Below are 22624 nucleotides of genomic sequence, written 5' to 3'. Positions count from 1 at the left end.
GCCGGACTGAGGACTGCCGATGTTTATTTAGAACAACAGTCAGTTACAGGAAAAGTTCCACAGTGTTACCCCTCCAGGGTGGGAGCCTCAGGGCACTTGCAGGGGTGCCTCGGGTTGGTGTTCCAGTACCAAATAAAATGATTTTTAGTCAGTGTGATTGGCAGTCATTAGCACTGGTTTTGCCTAGCAAATAATATGTGGACAAAAAGAAGGACAGCCCTGTCAGCCACCACATAACTGAGCCTAAGGGTGACATGAAAGTTTCAATCTTGAGAGTTTTTTTAGTCTGAAAACACGCGAGTTTCCATGTACATTGGCAGAGTTTAAAAAGTGTGAGAGTTTACTGCCAAACTCTCACCCTATTACATTTGGCCCGATTTACAATGGTGAACGAGCCTTTCAGTCTTATCTGACACTAGAGGGAGCAACAAGCTGCAAATGTCTCTGCATGGAATTTACTGATTATGGGGAGCAGTAGAAAGCTAGCATATGGATAGTGACAGTGAGGAACGTCCTATCTCTAGAGCAGTGTTATGTTCTGTCCCCCTAAGCAGCGTTACGGGGTGTGTGTCCCTCCTGAGCAGCGTTACGGGGTGTGTGACCCTCCTGAGCAGCGTTACGGGGTGCGTGTCCCTCCTGAGCAGCGTTACGGAGTGCGTGCCCCTCCTGAGCAGCGTTACGGGGTGCGTGCCTCTCCTGAGCAGCGTTACGGGGTGCGTGCCCCTCCTGGGCAGCGTTACGGGGTGCGTGTCCCTCCTGGGCAGCGTTACGGGGTGCGTGTCCCTCCTGGGCAGCGTTACGGGGTGCGTGTCCCTCCTGGGCAGCGTTACGGGGTGCGTGACCCTCCTGAGCAGCGTTACGGGATGCGTGACCCTCCTGAGCAGCGTTACGGGGTGTGTGACCCTCCTGAGCAGCGTTACGGGGTGTGTGACCCTCCCGAGCAGGAGTGTGCCCCTCCCGGGCAGCATTACAGGGTGTGTGACCCTCCCGAGCAGCGTTACGGGGTGTGTGCCCTTCCCGAGCAGCGTTACGGGGTGCGTGTCCCTCCTGAGCAGCGTTACGGGGTTTGTGTCCCTCCTCAGCAGCGTTACGGGGTGTATGTCCCTCCTCAGCAGCGTTACGGGGTGTGTGTCCCTCCTCAGGAGCGTTACGGGGTGTGTGCCCCTCCCGAGCAGCGTTACGGGGTGCGTGTCCCTCCTGAGCAGCGTTACGGGGTGCGTGTCCCTCTTGAGCAGCGTTACGGGGTGTGTGTCCCTCCTCAGCAGCGTTACGGGGTGTGTGTCCCTCCTCAGCAGCGTTACGGGGTGCGTGTCCCTCCCGAGCAGCGTTACGGGGTGCGTGTCCCTCCTCAGCAGCGTTACGGGGTTTGTGTCCCTCCTCAGCAGCGTTACGGGGTGTATGTCCCTCCTCAGCAGCGTTACGGGGTGTGTGTCCCTCAGGAGCGTTACGGGGTGTGTGTCCCTCCTCAGGAGCGTTACGGGGTGCGTGCCCCTCCCGAGCAGCGTTACGGGGTGCGTGTCCCTCCTGAGCAGCGTTACGGGGTGTGTGTCCATCCTCAGCAGCGTTACGGGGTGTGTACCCCTCCCGAGCAGGAGTATGTGCCCCTCCCGGGCAGCGTTACAGGGTGTGTGTCCCTCCTGAGCAGCGTTACGGGGTGTGAGCAACATTACGGGGTGTGTATCCCTCCTGAACAGCGTTACGGGGTGCGTGCCCCTCCTGAGCAGTGTTACGGGGTGCGTGACCCTCCTTAGCAGCGTTACGCGGTGCGTGCCCCTCCTGAGCAGCGTTACGGGGTGCGTGCCCCTCCTGAGCAGCGTTACGGGGTGTGTGACCCTCCTGAGCAGCGTTACGGGGTGTGTGACCCTCCTGAGCAGCGTTACGGGGTGTGTGACCCTCCCGAGCAGCGTTATGGGGTGTGTGACCCTCCCGAGCAGCGTTATGGGGTGTGTGACCCTCCCGAGCAGGAGCGTGCCCCTCCCGGGCAGCATTACAGGGTGTGTGACCCTCCCGAGCAGCGTTACGGGGTGCGTGCCCCTCCCGAGCAGCGTTACGGGGTGCGTGTCCCTCCTGAGCAGCGTTACGGGGTGTGTGTCCCTCCTGAGCAGCATTACAGGGTGTGTGTCCCTCCTCAGCAGCGTTACGGGGTGTGTGCCCCTCCCGAGCAGCGTTACGGGGTGTGTGCCCCTCCCGAGCAGCGTTACGGGGTGTGTACCCCTCCCGAGCAGCGTTACGGGGTGTGTGCCCCTCCCGGGCAGGAGTATGTGCCCCTCCCGGGCAGCGTTACAGGGTGTGTGTCCCTCCTGAGCAGCGTTACTGGGTGTGAGCAACATTACGGGGGGTGTATCCCTCTTGAACAGCGTTACGGGGTGCGTGTCCCTCCTGAGCAGTGTTACGGGGTGCGTGTCCCACCTGAGCAGTGTTACGGGGTGCGTGTCCCACCTGAGCAGTGTTACGGGGTGCGTGTCCCACCTGAGCAGTGTTACGGGGTGCGTGTCCCGCCTGAGCAGTGTTACGGGGTGTGTTTCCCTCCTAAGCAGCGTTACAGGGTGTGTGACCCTCCTGTGTGTTGTATGTGGTGCTGTGTGTAATATGTAGTGGTGTGTGTGTAGTATGTGGTGCTTTGTACTGTGTGTGCAGAATGTGGTGCTGTGTGCAGTATGTAGTGGTGTGTGTAGTAGTATGTGGTGCTTTGTACTGTGTGTGCAGATGTGGTGCTGTGTGTAATATGTAGTGGTGTGTGTAGTAGTATGTGGTGCTTTGTACTGTGTGCAGAATGTGGTGCTGTGTGTAGTAGTATGTGCAGTATGTGGTGCTGTGTGTAGTATGTAGTGGTGTGTGTGTAGAATGTGGTGCTGTGTGTAGTATGTAGTGGTGTGTGTGTGTGTAGAATGTGGTGTTTTGTACTATGTGTGTAGAATGTGGTGCTGTGTGTAGTATGTAGTGGTGTGTGTGTGTGTAGAATGTGGTGTTTTGTACTATGTGTGTAGAATGTGGTGCTGTGTGTAGTATGTAGTGGTGTGTGTGTGTGTAGAATGTGGTGTTTTGTACTATGTGTGTAGAATGTGGTGCTGTGTGTAGTATGTAGTGGTGTGTGTGCGTACAATGTGGTGCTGTGTGTAATATGTAGTGGTGTGTGTGTGTAGTATGTGGTGTTTTGTACTGTGTGTGCAGAATGTGGTGCTGTGTGTAGTTCGTGCTTCGTGGTGCTGTGTGTACGGTAGCCGGTGTGCAGTCCTGTGTGTGTGGTATGTGTTGCCCTGTGTGTGCACGGTAGCCGGTGTGCAGTCCTGTGTGTGTGGTATGTGTTGCCCTGTGTGTGCACGGTAGCCGGTGTGCAGTCCTGTGTGGGTGGTAATGGGTGTGTGTTGGATACAGAGTGTGCAGTACCGGTGCTCTCCTCCTCCTTCTCCCCCCTCCCATATACCTGAGCAGGGAGCGGCGGGTGGAGCGGCCGCTGCCGGGGACTGGATTGGAGTCACTCTGCTGCCGGGACTAGGAGCTAAAGGTCGCCGGCTGCTGCTGCTGCGGAGGGAGATCACCCCATGTAGATACACAGAGCCTGTAACCCGCCGCCCGGATCAGCATGTCGGTGTATGAGCTCTACTCCCGGGTGAGTGACACCGGGGCTCCTCTAACTCTATGTTGAGTTTGATCCCAGTGGGCACTGGTCACACACTGGGGACACTACCACACTGCACCTGCCTATACTGGTCACGCTAACACACAGCACCTGGTTATAATGGTCACACTAATACACAACACCTGGCTACACTGGTCACACACTGGGGACACTAATACACAGCACCTGGCTATACTGGTCACACACTGGGGACACTAGCACACAGCATCTGGCTATACTGGTCACACACTGGGGACACTAATACACAGCCTCTGGCTATACTGGTCACACACTAGGGACACTAATACACAGCACCTGGCTATACTGGTCACACACTGGGGACACTAGCACACAGCACCTGGCTATACTGGTCACACACTGGGGACACTAGCACACAGCACCTGGCTATACTGGTCACACACTGGGGACACTTATACATAGCACCTGGCTATACTGGTCACACACTAGGGACACTTATACATAGCACCTGGCTATACTGGTCACACACTAGGGACACTAATACACAGCCCCTGGCTATACTGGTCACATACTAGGTCAGACACAACACCTTGATGTCCTGCTTCTGACACTCCGGAAGTAACTTGCATTGATTTGAATATGTATATCCCTCTGTCACCTGTCTGCTAGTATAGACAGTGTCCTGTCTCACTCATTTGCATAATATAAATAATAATATAATATAAATATATTTAAAATATAAACTTTGTAATATAAAGTTTATTCACATGGTGCTACATGGTTGGGTTGCATTGAGCCTCTGTGTTGTGCTGGCTTGCATCACTTGCTGGATTGCGTCTCATAGGTATATATAAAATACAATTTAAAGACACTCCTATTTCTATTGTAATACCTGCTGGGATTGATAGGTGTGCAAATGGCAGAACTTGTGTGATCATTACAGCTGTATTGAAAAGTACATTGTAACATTTACCATTAGAATTTAAGGTACCTTCTTTCTATCCAGAGAATGTAGAACTACAAATCCCAGCATGGCAGGCCTGGTAGAGACTTGCAGTTGAATAGCCGCTAGAAATCTATAGGTTGCCTAATCCTGGGAATAGCCATTGATACTTTTATTGCATGCATCTGAAATATGTATTTAATATACTGCTATAAGGTGTTGCATATAGGCTTACATGCTATTGGGTATATACAATATTCTTTTATCTGACACTGTATTAATGAGCACTTTTGAATACAGGACAGTATATATCAGTATATTGGTCTGAATACTGCAGTTTAGTGTCAAACATTATCTTATTATTACTCATTAAACAACCTTATGCATTTCTATAGCAATATTTGGGGTATTTTATTTTATATATTTTTTTTAATTATTGTTTTTCTCATTTTCCAATAACTCTTTTGTATATTCTCAACTCCAGATAATACCTTGATACACTGACAGCAATCTATTTCCATTAATGTTTGTACAGATTATATTGCACCATGTACTATGTGATTGCAAAATGCAGTTTTACTAATTTTACCGGGAACTATTAGTCATTGTGGATGTACCGGCCGCACGTGTCAAGGAGCTAATACTACTTTACTGGGCTCTTGTTCAGTATGTATTGTTTTAAAATTCTGTGTAATCTGCTCGGCTTCTGCCTGCCCTGAAGATAGTCAGTCTGAGCCCTCTTATACACTGGCTCCCTCTGTGGTGTTATGTCTGTGGGGTTGTGGAGTTGTTTAGGGATTAACACCTTTTGATGTTTGGGATCAATGTAAGAAGTCAGTCTTGGATTTGAAGGGTTTAACGCTGCCGCACTTTTAATACTTCCTTAAACTTGTTGTGAGGCATTAAGGTTTGTTCAGCAGGAATTTATGCAAAGTACCTATTTTTTATGGTTCCCATTGAGGTATGTTTACTACTTATTTCAGAGCCGTAGTATTAGACCAAAGGGAAGTTGATTCACAAAAATGCTTTACCACATATTCGAACACGAGTTCAACCGGGTTCGCGGCTCAGTGTGTCCCGTTCACTGCATAGGAAGAGCCGGCGCTGGGATCTCATCTCCCAAGCGCTGGCTCAGCAGTGATGGCGGTGACGTCATCAACCCGGCATTATTGCCGTGTCGGGCCGCCAGTCTGAAAGTGATGTCAGCCGGGACACACCCGGGATGGACGCGTGTACAAATCCTGGGTGCGACCCGGCATTTGCAATGTGAAAGGGGTAGTCCGTCCTAAGCTAGACATTGGGACTTCGCTATGTGTGGCAGAAAGGGCACTTTTGCAGACGGTGGCTTTTCATTTCCGAATCTTTTTTGTTTTTGGTGAAAAATAAAATCTTCTATAACTTTACAAATAAAATATTTTTTCATTCTCTGCTCCTTGACGATAATATGTCAGCATACCACCTCGCCGTCCGGTGATGCGTACCACCTCGCCGTCCGGTGATGCATACCACCTCGCCGTCCGGTGATGCATACCACCTCGCCGTCCGGTGATGCATACCTCTGTACATGTGTGACCCAGCTTTAGCTGTTCACACATGCAAAGTGCCATTTTCATCAGGATAAAATGCGTGATTTTTTTTTTTTTTTAATTAGAAAAATATTCGCTGAATTTTCCTTGGAGCTCCTGAAGCTGCGAGGAAAAGTCCATCTCTGTAGCATAACGTGGGGAGTAAACCCTGCAGATAATTGGATTCCCGCTTTATCTCAGTAATCACTTAATATGTCTAATCAAATAAAGAGGCTCCTATCTGTAATAACATATCGGTAAGCATTTTAAACAAGGGTTAAAGCTATAGGAAACAAATCTGACCATAAAGCAGGAAGGTTTCTGGGGCCTCGTGATGGCTTGTGGGGTCCGCATGCATCCCTAGGACCACCTGTTGCCAGTGCCCTAAGGGGTTATCTCCCTTTCATAGGTTTTAGACCCACCGTCTACTCTATAGATAAGGTCCCTCTGATTGTAGTCATTTAGGACTTTTTTTTTTTTTTTTTTCACATTTTTTTAATAGTTTCCTTTGTTGCAAAGTATATCTCACAGCATGACAGGCGCATAAAATAAATTGCAAGCTCTTCCAGCAAATGTGTTTTTGTATGCTGGATACAGGAACAGGTCACGTAATGGGGCTCTATGACACGGCTACGGCGTTTTATGCATTTACAGCTGGGCCTATTTATATTGCGCACACAGACATTGCGCAGCGCTTTACAGAGAGCATTTCAGTCATTCATATCGGCTTTATCAGCTGCTGCTGATCGTGGACTAATTATACTGCTGCAGTAGACTATTTATTATGTCTATTGCTTTAGTATATTCCGCGGCGCTGTTCAGTCAGGAGGAACGATTGGAACGTATCGCGAATAAAGGCCCCCATACATCAGAGATTGATTGCAGCAATCGTGCAATTTGCAATCGATTGTGTATAAAAATCTTTACCTTTTTCAATCGATTGTGGCATCTCTGCAATCAGCAATCGATTGAAAAAGGTAAAGATTTTTATACACAATCGATTGCAAATTGCACGATTGCTGCAATCGATCTCTGATGTATGGGGGCCTTAAGAAAACGAAACAGAAGGTGGAAAGGCCACTAGAGGATACGATATAAAGGATTATAATTTAATAAGATTATCCTCTCAGGCGGGTGAGCCCCTATAAATGGAGGGCTTGGAGCAGCTGTCTGATTGCTGCTGTCACACTGAGACACGCCGTAGAGCGATCACTGGAGAATGTCTATGAGCGGCGATGAATGCCGGCTACAACAATAACTGCAGGGACCAGGTGGGACACTGAAACGCAGGTGTACACAGTGAAAGCGGAAGTTTTGAAGGCAGTTTCGACTTTAGTGCCAGGGATCACTGATCATTCATCTACCTCTGTCTACACCATTGTACAGTCTCTCTCTCTAGTATAGGGTTTGGACTGGATAACTGCTGCTTTCATAATGAATTCTTGTTGTAGAACAGGTTTAATCTTGGAGGTGTCCTACTACCTTCCCCCGCCTCCCTAATGCTGCTTGCCAATTAATTAGACGTTTTACACAAAACGCACCGCTTGTGTGACTGTCCCTCTATTCCTTGTTTGCCTCAGGGCTTGGTGTTGCTAAGCTGCCTGGGTAAATTTTTACCTGAAGCTGGGACTCTGACCAGACGCTGAAGTGGAGTTTTTGTTTACACGCCTTGCAAGCAGCCATTTTTGCCTTCTATTGAATCAAATATTTCTGCATCCGATATACGAGGTGCAGGTGCCTCGTGCCTCACAGAAGTCACTAGTTCCAAATGAGTTGTTAGGCTGATATATTAGTGGAATGTGGATTGAAAGATCTACAGTAAAAAGGTAGACAATGTCTAGATCGACACCAGATGTTAAGCAGTCAATAGGTCGACGGGGTCAAAGGTCGACACATGTTTTTTTTGTTTTTTTTTCTAACCCTAACCCTCCCTCCTGTTGCTAACCCTAACCATCAGGGTAGGTGCCTAACACTCAACACAACACACAAAAAAAAAACATGTCGACCATATTTCATGTCGACCTTTTGTCCCTGTCGACCTTTTGACTGTCTAACATCTGTTGTCTATCTAGACATTGTCTACATTTTTACTTTAGATCTTTAGACCGGATCCCATATTGGTGTATCCCACATGATGTCTCGCATCACTGTGTTCAGGTGACGACCTTACATCTAGTTATGTTTGCTGCATGACATGGTAAGACGTATCTTTTTGTCAGAGACGCAAGGATAAAACTGCTGAGGGCTCATTCACACCATTCTGAAGCGAATTAGTTTTTCAGCTGATAGCGTCTGAAAATCTGTAGACAAATGGGATGGATGGTCCCTTATGGGCTTGTAGCCACCATTATGTTCTAAAATGTTAATGTCATTCGCGTATATAATCTGATACATGAAAGATTGTAAACCCCACTCGGCGGGGCCCTTACCACACTGTATATCTGTTTATATGTTGTTCTGCTGTAATCTCTGTTCTTAAATAATATGTTATAAATTGGATCATTTATTACTAAATGCAGTAACCGATAGGGGAATAAATGCTTTTTTTTATTGAGTGTCACTGTCAATAACTGTTATTTGCTTAGGGTCTGATTGATAATTGCACGCCATTCCGCCCTACCGACAGATCTCTCCATTTTTACCAACTGCGCAGGAGCCTGCATACGCAACTTTTGAGCGACTACGGCAATTCAGAGTCGTTCTTTGGATGCCCAACAGAGCTAATCAATTGTGCCGATCAGACGAGAGTGTCGCGGGCGCCCATTATTTCTGCTTACACCCTCCTGATGTGGCGGGCAGAAATATGCAAACAGTCTGGCGCCCAAACTGCATTAGTTTAGATAGCTCTAGCCACTTTACAGATCTAAACCCGGTGCATTTGGGCGTGACGTGTGAAAGTAATAGGCGCCCAGTTACTTGTGCCAGATCGGCACTACAATTGAATATCGCCCCATCGCCTTAGACCGGAGATAGGGCGTGCAAAAACAATTGTGGTGTTGATGGCTACTTGGAGTGGTTTCATTTTTTTTTTCTCCCTTGCGCTGCTTGCTTGAGCATTTTGTATTGTTTGCAGGGATTATTGTCTTTTGCCTTGTGCGGCACTACAGATAAAATGGCAATAATTAGAAGACAGTAAAACTAGTAAAAATAAGTACCAAGTAGAAGGAAACTTCATATACATGTTTTTTTGTAATTCTTATTCTATTCTATTGTGTTTTACATAACAGTAAGTTAAGTCTTACCTTATTACGTAGCTTCCTTTAACTTATCTACTGTTTTTTTGTTAGTTCTGTTTGGTATATTTCCTCTATATTACTAAATATTGGTACACATTTTGTTCTACACTGATCTATTCGTTTCTATAAATAAATTCTATTACAAATAAATACTAGCTGCCCAAATAAATAACTGAATGTAAATGCTGTTGATGACTGAACTGGAGTAGGAGTAGGATAAGTCACTGAACTGAAGAGCTTGCAATCTCAGCACCATTCATATACAGTATATGTTTTATCTTACATCATTAGTAAAACACTTAGGGTTAGTAATTTGTTGAAACCCCAAACTATGTGATGGTGAGACTGTACTGTAAAACTCCAGAGCTACTATATTTTGGGGTATGTGATTTGTAAATCCTAAATTTTTTGGATTGATTTCCCCCCCCCCCCCTTGTTCAGATTGGGGGTGCCCTGGTTACCTCTCCCCCTATATGACTGCTAAATGCAGTGCACAGACTTGGTTAGTAGCACAAATATTGGGGGTGCTCAAACACCCACTGAACTGGTTCCTTGGATTCAGTCTCTACATAATGGAGTCAATTCATTTAGATTCACCTAGCTCTATGCCACACTCCCAGCAGCTCCAGCCCTGCTGACTTTTGTTCGCAGCCCCAGGCGAGATCGGACCGTGAGGAGGGGGCGGGATGAGGTACTGTTTGCAAGTGCGGAAACTAGGTATGACCATCGCCCATCGATGATTCATAATCATTGATGGTTTATGACCTATGTGGAATGCTTTTGCCATCGATGGGGGAGAACCAGATGGTTTCCTTCCATCGATGTAAAAAAAAAAAATTTGGTTATGCTTAGACAAGTTCCGGGACACGGAGCATAGCTCCGCCCCAGCACACACGAAGCCCCACCCCCATGTTCTGATTGACCACGGACCGGCGTCTTTCTTTTGTTACCAGAAATTCCATTGTAGAAGCTTCTCTGAATATGCCTTAATAATAAGCGGAAACATCTAAAGCCTGTACTGGGAATAGGTGGTAAGAAATGAATCTGTCATGCGCATACATAGGAATTTTATTGTGCAGTTGGCCAATACAAAAAAATAAGGAAATTTTCTGGGACAACGTTTTAACAACAGGTATGGTCCTGGATATTACAGACCATTAGCAATTACTGAACTGCTCATGCAATGACAGCAATGGATGCAATATCTTCCCTGTGACATCATCACCTAGCTGGCTGCATCGTATCAGAACTTTGCGTATCCTGCACAGAACTAACAGCTGCAGAGAAGATAACACAGAATGGGAGAGCCCCATTTACCAACAATGTATAACCCCTTTAGCTTGTCATCCTTTCTGTATTTAACAAACAGCTGTGATCTTTGATTACCACTGCCGGCAGCTGGGGACCCCCCCAGCAGCCTTTCTGGCTTCAGCGAAGCCTCCCTGGCACTGCCGGGTTAATCTGGTATGCACAATTGCGCTGACCAACCATCCTCGCATGTACATGGCAGAGTAGCCCGTGGCTGGCAGCAAAAGGCTGCCAGCAGATGAGCTGAAGACCCCACCAACAAGGAGGATGTTGCTGGACCTCGCCGGCCAGGTAAGTAATGATGAATATCAGTGGCATATTCATTTGTAGCACTGCGATACTGAACAAAATATGCCGCTGGTATTTAGGTTCCTTGTTAAATGGGGCCCAGAGTTTGAAGTGGAAGAGGGCCGGCTAAATAGTCAAAAGCTGCAATGTCTATTACCCGGAGTAACAGTATTGCAATCCTCCCAGTAAAACGCTGCAGAATGTGTTGTCTGGTCATCTTAATAGTCCCTGGTGATATTCCCATATTACATGATCTGATGAAAGCAGTAGAGAGAGTAGGTGGGAATTGTATTCATCCATCATAAGCATCTTTGACAAATAGGGGGGTATTCAGTTAGGTGCGAAAAGTCAGTTTCAGTGGAAAAGTTTCACTGGTGAGTCATTTTGCCAGGCGAAAACTTATCCCCGTATTCAATTCCAAAGACTTGTCGCTGGTGCGGAAAGTCAATGCATGGCTTTGAAAAAGGGGGTGAAAAAGTACAAAGTTAGGGGACAAACTTAAAAACTAGCTAAAAAGACTCTGGGGGGGGGTCCCCAAGTATGTCCCAGGCATTTTTAAGATTGCAGGTGGTTGCGGAAGGTGGATTTTTTATTTAAATTTCACTTTAGCAACTTCAATATATGCTAGCACCCATTGTCATGTACCCCAAATTTGCTGGGACTACTTATTTTCTGCAAAAAAACCTGCTAAATGCTATTCTTCACCACTTCTGCAAAGACGCTAAATAGCAGCTATTGAGAGCATTTAAGTTCCCCAAATACCTTCAGCGGGGCTAATCTGGGGTAACTATAGTGATCCCCCATGCCAGTGCATCTTTTGGGGGGTGTCAGGCTGATTTCCCCAAATCTGACAAGACTTTTCGCTGGTTTCGAATTCGCCGTATTTCGTTTTCGCTGAGTTGGAATTGAATACGGGGATAATCGCGATACTTTTCCACATGCAAAATCAGTGATGACGGCGGAAACTCCGGCATGCGAGAAGTACGGGAATTTTCCCACCTAATTGAATACCCCTCCTAAATGCTCTTACAATGACTAACTGTACTCAAGGTTGTGTTTATTTTTCTTAATAGCTTACAACGAAACTAATGTACAACTGTTATAATTGTCTATAAAGTTTGTCCAGGGGGGCCTGCACCGCACACACCCTGCACCCACGTATTAAACTTACCTCTCTGACCTTTCTCCCGAAGGCTTTCAGATGGGCAGCAGAAAAGCCATGTGGAGTAGACTGTTGATGTAATAACCTCTTCCACGTCTGTCCTCCTTGCATGCGCAAGGTCAGTATTTGATTTCTGACATGCCCAGTGAGGACACTGGGATCCGTCGAGGCGGGCGCCATTTTGACTTGAGCAGTGGAGCAGACTGTCACTGGCCTGTGTGGGCTGACACTCTGCTCGAGTCTTCGTCTGCCTGTCACTTTTTCAGAAGACTGCTGTGAGTCTGTCTTTGTGGAGCAAATCATTGGGGTTGGAGGGTCTGGTGCACATGTGGGGCTGGGGGGAGCCTTTGTGTGGCAAATTATTATTGAGGGGGGGTCTTATCCTGCCTGTTACTTTTTCAGAAGAGTGCTGTCAGTCTGTCTTTGTGGAGTATATCAGTGGGGTTGGGGGGGGAGGGTCTGGTGCAAATGTGGGGCTGGGGGGAGCCTTTGTAATAAATAGAGTATTAATTCTTAAACCGCCCCCCCCTAAAAGTAAAGTCTAGATCCGCCACTGCATCCAGTATAATGTCTGTGTCCTTCTGGTGTCACCTATAATGGAAATACTAGTGTAACTAAGATGCACATTTGCATGCCGGGTGTAGGAGTAAGTGATGTCACTTGCTGTGGCTCCCTCGTAGTGAAGCAATAATTATACAAGTCACTGATTACCTTTATTGGTATACAGTGGTTATGGATAAAGCAATGCCTTGCTATACTGTAATTCCTTCCTCAAATCAATATTGACTGGACTCTTGCTAGGTCACTGATTTAAAAGCAATTTAAGGCTAGCTACTGTCTCCAGGCGACAAGAGTATTGTTGGCCGGCAGTGTCTTGGTTATAGAACAAATCTCATTAAAGAACCTGCATTTCTTTTGGCTACATTGCTACTGTAGTATATCTCCGGGATCAGGGGCTTATTCACCGTTAGCTTCCCGATGTGCCTGTCGTCCATTCATTCAAAACTCTGCAGTTTGTACAACCTAAATTTGGTGACAATCAGCTCTAATGGTTTGCACCCAGCTGTCATTGTTGGCACTCATAGATACTTTGAAATATGTATTTACAGACCATGGTTAACGTTAGTAAATGACGTGTGGCTGATTATTAAGAGCAAAGTATTGCACTAAATGACAAAAACAGCGGAGATCCTATACAGGCGTGAAAATTGAAGCCTTTTCCGCATATGCACCTTTGTTAGCATAGTTGCTGTGACCATCCGTGTGCTTCGGAGCCCCATACGCAGCAGGGTTCGATGAGCTGTCATTTTAGACACACGTCCGGTGGCCCCCAGGTTCATTTTGACGGTGAGCTTCTCTACTGTAGCGTGTCGTTTGCCCCTCATGCACCTTCGTAGCCGATGTCAGCCTCTCGCATCAACGGCACGCGGTGCTCCGCAGTTTCCGCGTCGGTTATTCGCGATGGTACCATTATCCAGTCATGATACACCTTCACCACAGCAGCAGGCGAACAGTTCACAAACTGCGCTGCTTCAGAAATACTGCCACCCTTGGCCCGAAAGCCCTTTTACCCACGACAGCAACGAGTGATATGTGTGCAGACGGCCTATGGCACACCTTATATACCCACCAAGCCAGCGCATGGCTCGTGCAGACGGCCTATGGCACACCTTATATACCCACCAAGCCAGCGCATGGCTCGTACAGACGGCCTGTGGCACACCTTATATACCCACCAAGCCAGCGCATGGCTCGTGCAGACGGCCTATGGCACACCTTATATACCCACCAAGCCAGCGCATGGCTCGTGCAGACGGCCTGTGGCACACCTTATATACCCACCAAGCCAGCGCACGGCACGTGCAGACGGCCTATGGCACACCTTATATACCCACCAAGCCAGTGCATGGCTCGTGCAGATGGCCTATGGCACACCTTATATACCCACCAAGCCAGCGCACGGCACGTGCTTCATGAGCTATGCGCTGCTGATGTCAAATGTAGGAGGTGGTCATAATTAATGTGGCTCAACTGTATGTGTTTGTGTATATTCATCTAGTCAAAGTACTAGTAAGGTGACTGTGTGTGCATACAGTATATGTCCCTGAAGACGGGTTATTAAACCTGAAATGTTGGAAAATGGACACGACGACATCAGAAATTTAAATCTGTTTATTTCACAACTTTGCAAATTGTATTACTTCATATTATGTTTAATATAGGAATTATTGCTTTTAATATTTCACTGGTATGGTACAATATTTTAATTAATGAAATAAAGGCTATATTTTACATACCAACTTCTATAGTGCGCCTAACAAAGAGACCATCCTTTTCCTTCTTTCCTCTACATAAGTATCCGATGCATGCCAGGAGATACCAGAATGGCGCAAGGTTCCTCTTCCTACCCACCTCTCCCCAATTGCATGAATCAAAATAGGTCATGTGCAGGGGTGCCGAGAGGGGCGGGAGCGGGTACTAATAGCCGGGCTTATGAAAGAGGCCCGGGTCTGTCAGCACCCCTCCGCCCTCCCTCCTTGCTGCTGTGCTAGGCTGCGGAGGGTCCAGGGAGGCTGCTGCCTGCATGATGTGCCCCCTGGATCTGCCCCTGTGTCAGGGCCGCTTGGTACCCTCCTGTGCAGCGCTTGTATATATATATATTTTTTTAGCAGGGAGCTTGGACACGCCTCCTCCAGGACCCAGACCCACCTGGTCATATGCAAACTATCTAGTCTGCAGCAGTGTATGGAAGTTGCTGTATGGACAAGGCGCAACTTTCCGTGTTACTCCCCATTCTGAAGTCGCTCATATATTTCTTTAATATCCTTATAAAACTTGGTGACGGCATATATAATTATACTCTGTGGGACGAGCATAGACTGCAGCCAGGCTAGCTTGTTTTAATCAGTGCAGAGGTAAATTTATATCCTAACCTATCAGTGGAACACAGCTGTCTTAGCGGAAAATGCTGATAGTTCCACAAAGCTACGCTGCTGTCTATTTCAGCCCGGCCATTGGACATGCAGTAAAATAGCCATATCCTTAACAGTTTTCAGTTATAGAAGCAGTTTTATTAGCTGCAGCAATCCCTGTGTTCTGCCAACTTTCTAGGCTTTAAGGGGTCTATTTACTAAGCAGTGTTAGGAGACGGAGTGATAAGGTGCCAGCCAATCAGCTCCTAACTGCCATCTCACAGGCTGTGTTTGAAAAATGACAGTTGAGAGCTGATTGGCTGGCACCTTATCACTTTTCACTCTGTCTCCTAACACTGCTTAGTAAATGGACCCCTAAGTCCCTGCAAGATATCTACCGGTAAGGAGTTATAATGGCTCCACAATGCTGCTATTAACCGGTTAACCCCGTACTTGCCAACTCTCCCTGATTGTCAGTGAGAGTCCCTGAAGTAGTAGCAATCTCCCTGATTGCACCTTACCCCCCTTATGACGCTGTTATATATAAAAAAACAAACAAACATTATATATATATCAACTGGCATCATTAGTATAATTTCCCTGCATTGGTTATAAGTCACAATGACCCCTATGGCTACATCATTGTCTGAAAGGTATCAGTGTGTTGCAGTGATGTGGTCAATGGCTAGGGAGGCACACATGTATAAAAACACAGTTTTTATATGAACTTTGGAGCATGACAGGGAATTGATAGGGGAAGGAGTATGACACTCCCCTGCCTACCCTGACTGCACGTCCCTGGTGTGTTGTCATTAATGAGTAGATCTTACTAACCGCTTTGGGGCTCATTTACATTTGGATGTAAGTCAGTATTATGACACGCCCCTCAGATGTAGCAGTACACGCCCATCACATGTATGACACGCCCCTCAGATGTAGCAGTACACGCCCATCACATGTATGACACACCCCTCAGATGTAGCAGTACACGCCCACTTTACCGCTGCGCTCATAGGTGCTGCTTTCACAATCTCCCATAAATGCTTTTTCAAAAGTAGGCAAGTATAGTTAATCCTTATTCCTTCTAGATACCAGCACACAAAGACATCCGAAAAAATTTAGGCCGGGTTGTACTAAAGGAAAAATGCGGTAAAAACACAGTTTTCGGTATTTTTATCACATTTTCATATGGACTAAGGAGCTGATTCAGAGCCGCTCGCACGATGTGTATGCAAATTGCGTAGGCAGTGCTATCGCACAGCAATGCATTAGCACGCCCATTTTTTCTTAGATAGCGATCACATAGTGTATGCAGACACCCACCAGCCTGTCTTAAGATGCCCACTTGTGCACGTCATGTCCAGGAAGTGTATGCAACCATCGGTACATCGGATGCGATCTCAGCGCTTGAGGATGACCATACCCTGCCGCAAGCACTGCGAGCACTTCAGTGTACACACAAGCCAGGTGACGTGTACTATGATGCTGTCTTATAATTATGCACACCTCTAACACGCCGCTGAGATGCTCAGCCACGCCTGCGTTTGCACCTCCACTCCCCCGTTATTATTGGCCAGCCCCTGTTACCACCTACAAACGGCTTCTCCTGTCACTGTGCTGGGCTGTCTTTGCGCAGGTATGCGCACAATGCATACACACTGCATACTATCGGCAGCAGTGAGCGTTTGCATCTCAGTGAGTGGTTCTGAATGAGCTCCTAAGTCCCGGCCACCCGATTTTCGATGCGGAGGGTAACGCCAGGTTTTTCTGCTGTTACCCTATTGAAGCCTATGGGCTTCTTACCGTATCTTGCTCCCCATCGCCCAGCACCTCTCCCTGCCGCCCTCCTTACCTCAGCCTCCTGCGGGCTCCTCCTGGGTCCCCCGTTTCCTTCTCCTAATCTTCTTCTTCTGGGTGCAGGAAGGAGGAGGAGGAGCAGCCCAGGACTTCCTGCAGAGGAAGCTCCTGGGTCTAGGAGGGGGAAGAGACCCTCTCACCCGGCATCGGCAGCTTCGCAAAGGGCAGTTCTTATCGCAAGAGCTGCCCTTTGCGATACTAATCACATATGTTAGTAGTGGGCTGTACATCGCACGGTTAGTACATCCCGGCCTTAGGGGTTTACTTTTCAATATCTAGTACTAACAATCTGTATTGCCGCATAACGCAGCCAAACGGATTGCTGTCCCACTGGTATTTATCATGCTAGGCCTGGCAAAAACCCTTGGTCTTCCGGAATGATTTTCTCTTAACACTTCAAGTAAAGAGCTAGAGTAAAATGTGCGCTGGGCGCGCATTCGCACAGCGGTTTCACGCAGAGCCTCCCCATTGGCTTCTATAGGTAATGCCATCACAGGATGAATTGCAAGATTCCGCCTTCCCCATAGAGGTTGCTGTAGATGACAGTGAGCGGTGAGATTTGCGCTAAAGGAATCTCTGATTTAAGCTTTTGATAAATTGAGAGAAGCTGAGAAGATGGCAGAGAAAAAGGCCCTTTATTCCGCTTCATAAATAGGCTCCATTGTGTTTTCCTTAACCTGGGAGCTGAGAGCCGGCAGTAAGTCCAGCGCTAATGGAATCCCCCCCCTGTGTTTCTGTGAAATAAAGCTGCTCCCTGTGTAGTATCAGACAATTGTGGGCAGATCAGTCGGTTATCGGCTGGTCAGTCCGATTACTTTACACTGGGGTCCATTTCTCATTGCTCATCTCCGATACCTGCTGTGATCCGTCCATTCCCGCAGGCGGCCGCTTCCCCCATAGGTTTCTATGGGGGATACGATGCTGTGCATTCTGGAGAGTGGCCCCACAGCTAAGGCCTTGTGAAGATGGCATTAGCCCTTTGTAGCCAATGGGCTACACATCACAAAACTTACCGGGAGAGGTTTCCATAGGAACCCTCTCCCCCCGGTAATGGCGGCTGCACATGTGCAGTAGTCCCGACAGCACTCCGGGCACATCGCAGGGACGCTCTCCTTTCGGAGCCCCTTTCCCTCCGTCTCCTGGATGATACATCCCGGCGTAACAATTGCATCTTGCAATGTGATCATGGGCAGTAATGTCATGCCCAGATCCCATTGCAAATGCCATCTTTCATAAATGGGCACGACTGTGTCAATGCAGCCATCCGATGCAGCACCCAGGGCTGATTATGGCGTGCAGAGCAGTCGGATTGGATGATTGGGTCGGAGCAGCTGCTGTGCACCTAGCGGTATTCTCTTGTGTAATTCCTCTTCTCAGATAAACATAAGCTCTTAGGAAGAATTCCGTTGCATCCCACCGGTTCATAATAGCAGTCGTACGAGTGACCTGGAATCTCTGGTGTGTTGTAAGTGGGTCACCCTCTAGCGTGATACAGTGAACAGATTGTTTGTTAATATGTTGCTTTTCAAACTCCTTCACGGGGCCTGGGGCCAGGCTGACACTGACATATGCCTTTATTCCCCTTCAGTCACTGGTGTACAGCTGCCACCAGGATTCTGAAATAGAAAACTGATTTGGCGAATGGACCCCAGGCCGGGCTCCAAAAAAATACCCAGAGCAGCAACCTGATTGGCTGGTACAGGAAGAAGTATACACTGTCAAGACTCTTGTTTTATTAAATGTACTTGATGTTCAAAACCATTGTATAGTATTCTGCAGCCTCTGGGTCTGATACTGAATTGCTCTAGGGTGTTTTGCAGTAGTCACGTCTGCGACTTTATGCTAATAAAAGCCCATCCCCTAGTGCAGAGGTTCCCAAACTCCGTCATTACAGTCCAGGTTTTAAGGATATCCATGATTGAGTATGGGTGACTTAATTAGCACCTCAGTTAATTTGATTAACCATCTGGGCTCAAGAATGGATATCTTTAAAATCTGGACTGTAATGGCGGAGTTTGGGAACCTCTGCCCTTGTGTACTAGCAGGGTTGCCTACTCTCCCGATTCGGCCAGGAGTCCCCCGCAAGAGCTGGCAACTCTCTCTCAGGTTGGCCTCCTGCCCCCACACCCCCTGTGTTTCTGTATGTGTGACTTCTATTACCTAATCTAGAACGTAGGATTCCAGTCTTGTCAGTATACAACATACTATCTGAATCTTGTCCAGGTAGTCAGAATCATAAATGTCTGTAAGTCTGATCATTTGTTTATAAGCCCCTTTAACAGCTGTAGATACACTCACGCTGATCCACTATGAAAAGTGTTCTTGTAAAATCCCCCTAGGTCACACAAGGTTCCAATACCTTGGCAAATTTTAGCTGAACCCCATTATCCTCTGTCTGTTTTAGACTCATTGGAAAACTCATTTTCCTACGTTACATGCAGAATTACAGCTCAGGGAAATCCCGAATATCGGGGGCTGCAGTGCTGAGGCCTTTCTGTAATGATCAGCCATTGTATTCAGTGCAGGTTACATAGTTGCCGACTTTGTGGGTTATTGTCGCCGGAGATCCAGGGGCAATTGCAGTCGACATGTCACCATGAATCATGCCATCGCGGCCTGTCCGACCACACTGCAGAAGTGGATGGAGTGCAGAGGGTTGTCTGAATTCAGGAGTTTCCTGGACATTCTGGAAGGGTAGGCGAGTATGTCTCTGGACCTCTTTTTTTATGCTCTTTAAGGGGAATATTTACTAAAGTGCGGGTTTTTTAGAAGTGGAGATGTTGCCCATAGCAACCTACCAGACTCTACCTATTCTCTTCCAGAAGGTGCTTGATAAATGCTAGTTAGATAAAGTGGAATCTGATTGGTTGGCAACATCTCCACTTCCAAAAACCTGCACTTTAGTAAATATACCCCTAAGTCTCAGTCTTGGTAAAATAATGCTTTAGTGCTGCTTTGTCCAATTCATGACTCCAGAATCTAAAGTGCTTTTACAAATGTCATCAAATGTCACTGCGCATTCAAACCAAATCACTTTCAAATGGGTCAGGTAGCCTGAGGCTTGTTGCCGATGCCTAAATATTTCTTCTGACATTCCAGAGTACTCAAAATACATCTTTAACCCTGGACACTCCCACATTCTGTGCAAAGCTTTCTTTGATGTCTGGTTTCCAAATAATAAATGTACCCATGTTATTATGCTGTCTCTGTCCATTGCAGTGTTATAGTAAATGTGCACTCCATGGCACTGGTTGTGCTAACAGGTGAGCCCTAGCGAGTTTGCTTACACACAAAATGCAGCCATGCGCAGTCTGAACGCATGTGCAGACTGAAAATGCGTGTGCAGACGCAGTGCGCAGACTGAAATTGCGTGCGTCATCGACACTGTGTGCCCCTCTGAATCAGACCCTCTTCCTGCAGTGCGAAAGGCGAGTTCAGATAGAGGTGGGGATTAATAACCCCTCTATACATATAGAAGGTTTTCTCTGAAAAAATGGCAGGAAGAGAGAATATTCAGAAGCCTGGTGTAGGCTAATATATAAAGTTATCCCTCCTGAAACACATTTCCCATCTCTAAAAATAGTGAAAAAATGATCACTCAGGTGACTGAGGGCCTGATTCAGAGCCGCTGGTAAGCGGCCGCTCGTTCGCTCCGAGCGATGTTCGCACATCTGCGTATGGGTTGTAATGCGCATGCGCCAACCAGTCAGTGCGGTCGGAAATCGTGTGCTCGCAAAATAGCGAATGCCTGCTAATTTGAGTGACAGGATGAGGCGTTTGTGGGTGGTAACAGGGGAAGGTGCTTGAAAACGGGGAGTGGAGAACCGAACGCAGGCGTGCCAAACTGTCAAAACGGGCGTTTTAAGGGTGTGCATAATTAACAAAGCAGCGTCACCGACCACGTCAGTTGGTTGTCTTTTAGCCTGAACTGCTTGCATGATTGCGGTAGGAAAATGCTACCACAAGAATAGCGAGCAATTCATACGCCTTTCAATGTACTCGAATTAATCTAATAAATAGCGGAGATGACGTATGATGCGAGCGGCCAAGGGGCGTCTTTACAAAATAGCGATCGCATGTTTCGTTCTCTCGCTCAGACATAGAGGCGTCAACAGACCGCAAAGAGCGAGCGCTCAATTTAAATATCCAGACCCTTTTTCTGAACGAGCGTCCGCAAATAGCGTCCGGCTCTGAATCGGGCCCTGAATATACAGTAGGCCCACAAACCACATCACAGTCGTTTTCTCAGACAAGAGTATTACAGACTATAATAAAATTAAGCCTTTTGGGTATATAAGACATTGTTTTCGTGTCTGACCTGTTAAACTCTTTCCCTTCATCCTGTCAGTTATTTATCATGATACCTTATAGAACACACCCGCATTTAGTGATTACTATGGGATTACCATTGTATTTTCGAAAATGGCAAGCTGTAGAACACAACTGGCAGAAGTCGCTGCTACATTGGAGAAAGTGAATACAGGTGTGAGTGTAGCATTAAACCCCTGTTAACGTCTCTCATCGCTGCACAGAAATTGCACAAACTCAATTTCTCCCAAAGACTTGTCTGGGAGAGATTTCTAATACACTTTTGTAAATACACATTTTACTAGTTTACTCATATTCTTGGTTATTTGCAATGAGTTGCGCGTTCTAATTCATCCTGGTCATTGTGCATGCTTATGCTATTGTTTATGCTATTGGATATCCGTAGGATAATCCTTTATTAATTAACGTTTACTATCCGTCCTGATTTGAATATGATTAAACCAGATCATACGTTGCTCAGTTATTGATGGTTCATACACAGCAATAAATAGGATCTAAAACTGCCTTATTGCTTATTAAAATTGTAGGGCGAGTGGACACCCTAATCTTCTTTCTTGTGTAATTGTCCAATGTAAGTATTTAGAATGTCTACGTTTATTTTTACTGCAGTACTTTGCTTCTAATGTGGCCACGCTCAGTGGCTTCATCTACCAATCACAGAGCTTAGACCAGCAATGAATCGCCCCATCCATCTGTTTTTTTTTCTCAGTCGCGATCAGATCTTAGTAGATGTGGTAGGCCAACTGTTTGAAAACTAAACTCTGAAAATGAATAAAGCCACACAATCTCCTTACCTCCCTCCTGTCAGTCTTATTTATCATGATAATTATGATACAATACAAGAAATTAGGGAGGGGAGGGGGTTTGCCTAACTAGAGAGAATAGATCTTATGCTACTGGTTGACCTGTATGATGTCATTGACCCCACCTGGAAATTCACAGAAAGCAGAAAAATGGAGACCGGAAACTCCGTAAGTTTTGTTATATAACTGGGTAGTATAAATCTGCGTCTTTGTACTAAGGACCTGATTCAGACCCGATCGCTAGATGCGTATGCAAATTTCGGCAAGGCAGGCGATTGCACAGCAAGGCATTAACATGCCCACTATGTCATAGCGTGCGATCACATTGGGCGGAATTCAATTGTTTTCGCTGCCCGGATCTCCCGTCTAAAGTGACGGGAGATCACGGGCCGCTATTCAATTGTTCCAGCTTTTCGCGAAAAGTGCCACTTGGGTGCCCAAACAGGTCACTTTTTGCCTATTTCTGCTCGCACCCCTCTGCGGCTGTGAGCTGCAATGGAGCGCTGGCAGCTGATCGCGCCCGACAGGAGCAACAATTGAATAGCTCCGTCGGGCACAATGAGGACTGGAAACAATTGAATTCCGCCCATAGTGTATGCAGACGCCCACCATCCTATTCATAA

The 22624-nt window shown here is 46.9% G+C and overlaps 1 protein-coding gene across 1 annotated transcript in view; it reads left to right on the top strand.

Annotated features, from left to right (window-relative positions):
- Window positions 1-3357: 3357 nt before the first annotated feature.
- LOC148436263 (unconventional myosin-Vb-like) overlaps window positions 3358-22624 on the top strand; it is a gene marked incomplete at its 3' end in the record, with an annotated part of 109843 nt that continues 90576 nt past the window's right edge. The window contains exon 1 of the mRNA XM_088465105.1: window positions 3358-3610. Coding sequence (XP_088321231.1) covers window positions 3584-3610 — 27 coding nt within the window. The remainder of the gene's footprint in view (window positions 3611-22624) is intronic.

Source organism: Taudactylus pleione, unplaced genomic scaffold (genome assembly GCF_031769625.1).
Source record: "Taudactylus pleione unplaced genomic scaffold, aTauple2 ptg001846l, whole genome shotgun sequence".
Lineage (NCBI taxonomy): Eukaryota > Metazoa > Chordata > Amphibia > Anura > Myobatrachidae > Taudactylus > Taudactylus pleione.
Note: the sequence above shows the minus strand (reverse complement) of the source record. Positions and strands in the feature narration are given on the sequence as shown.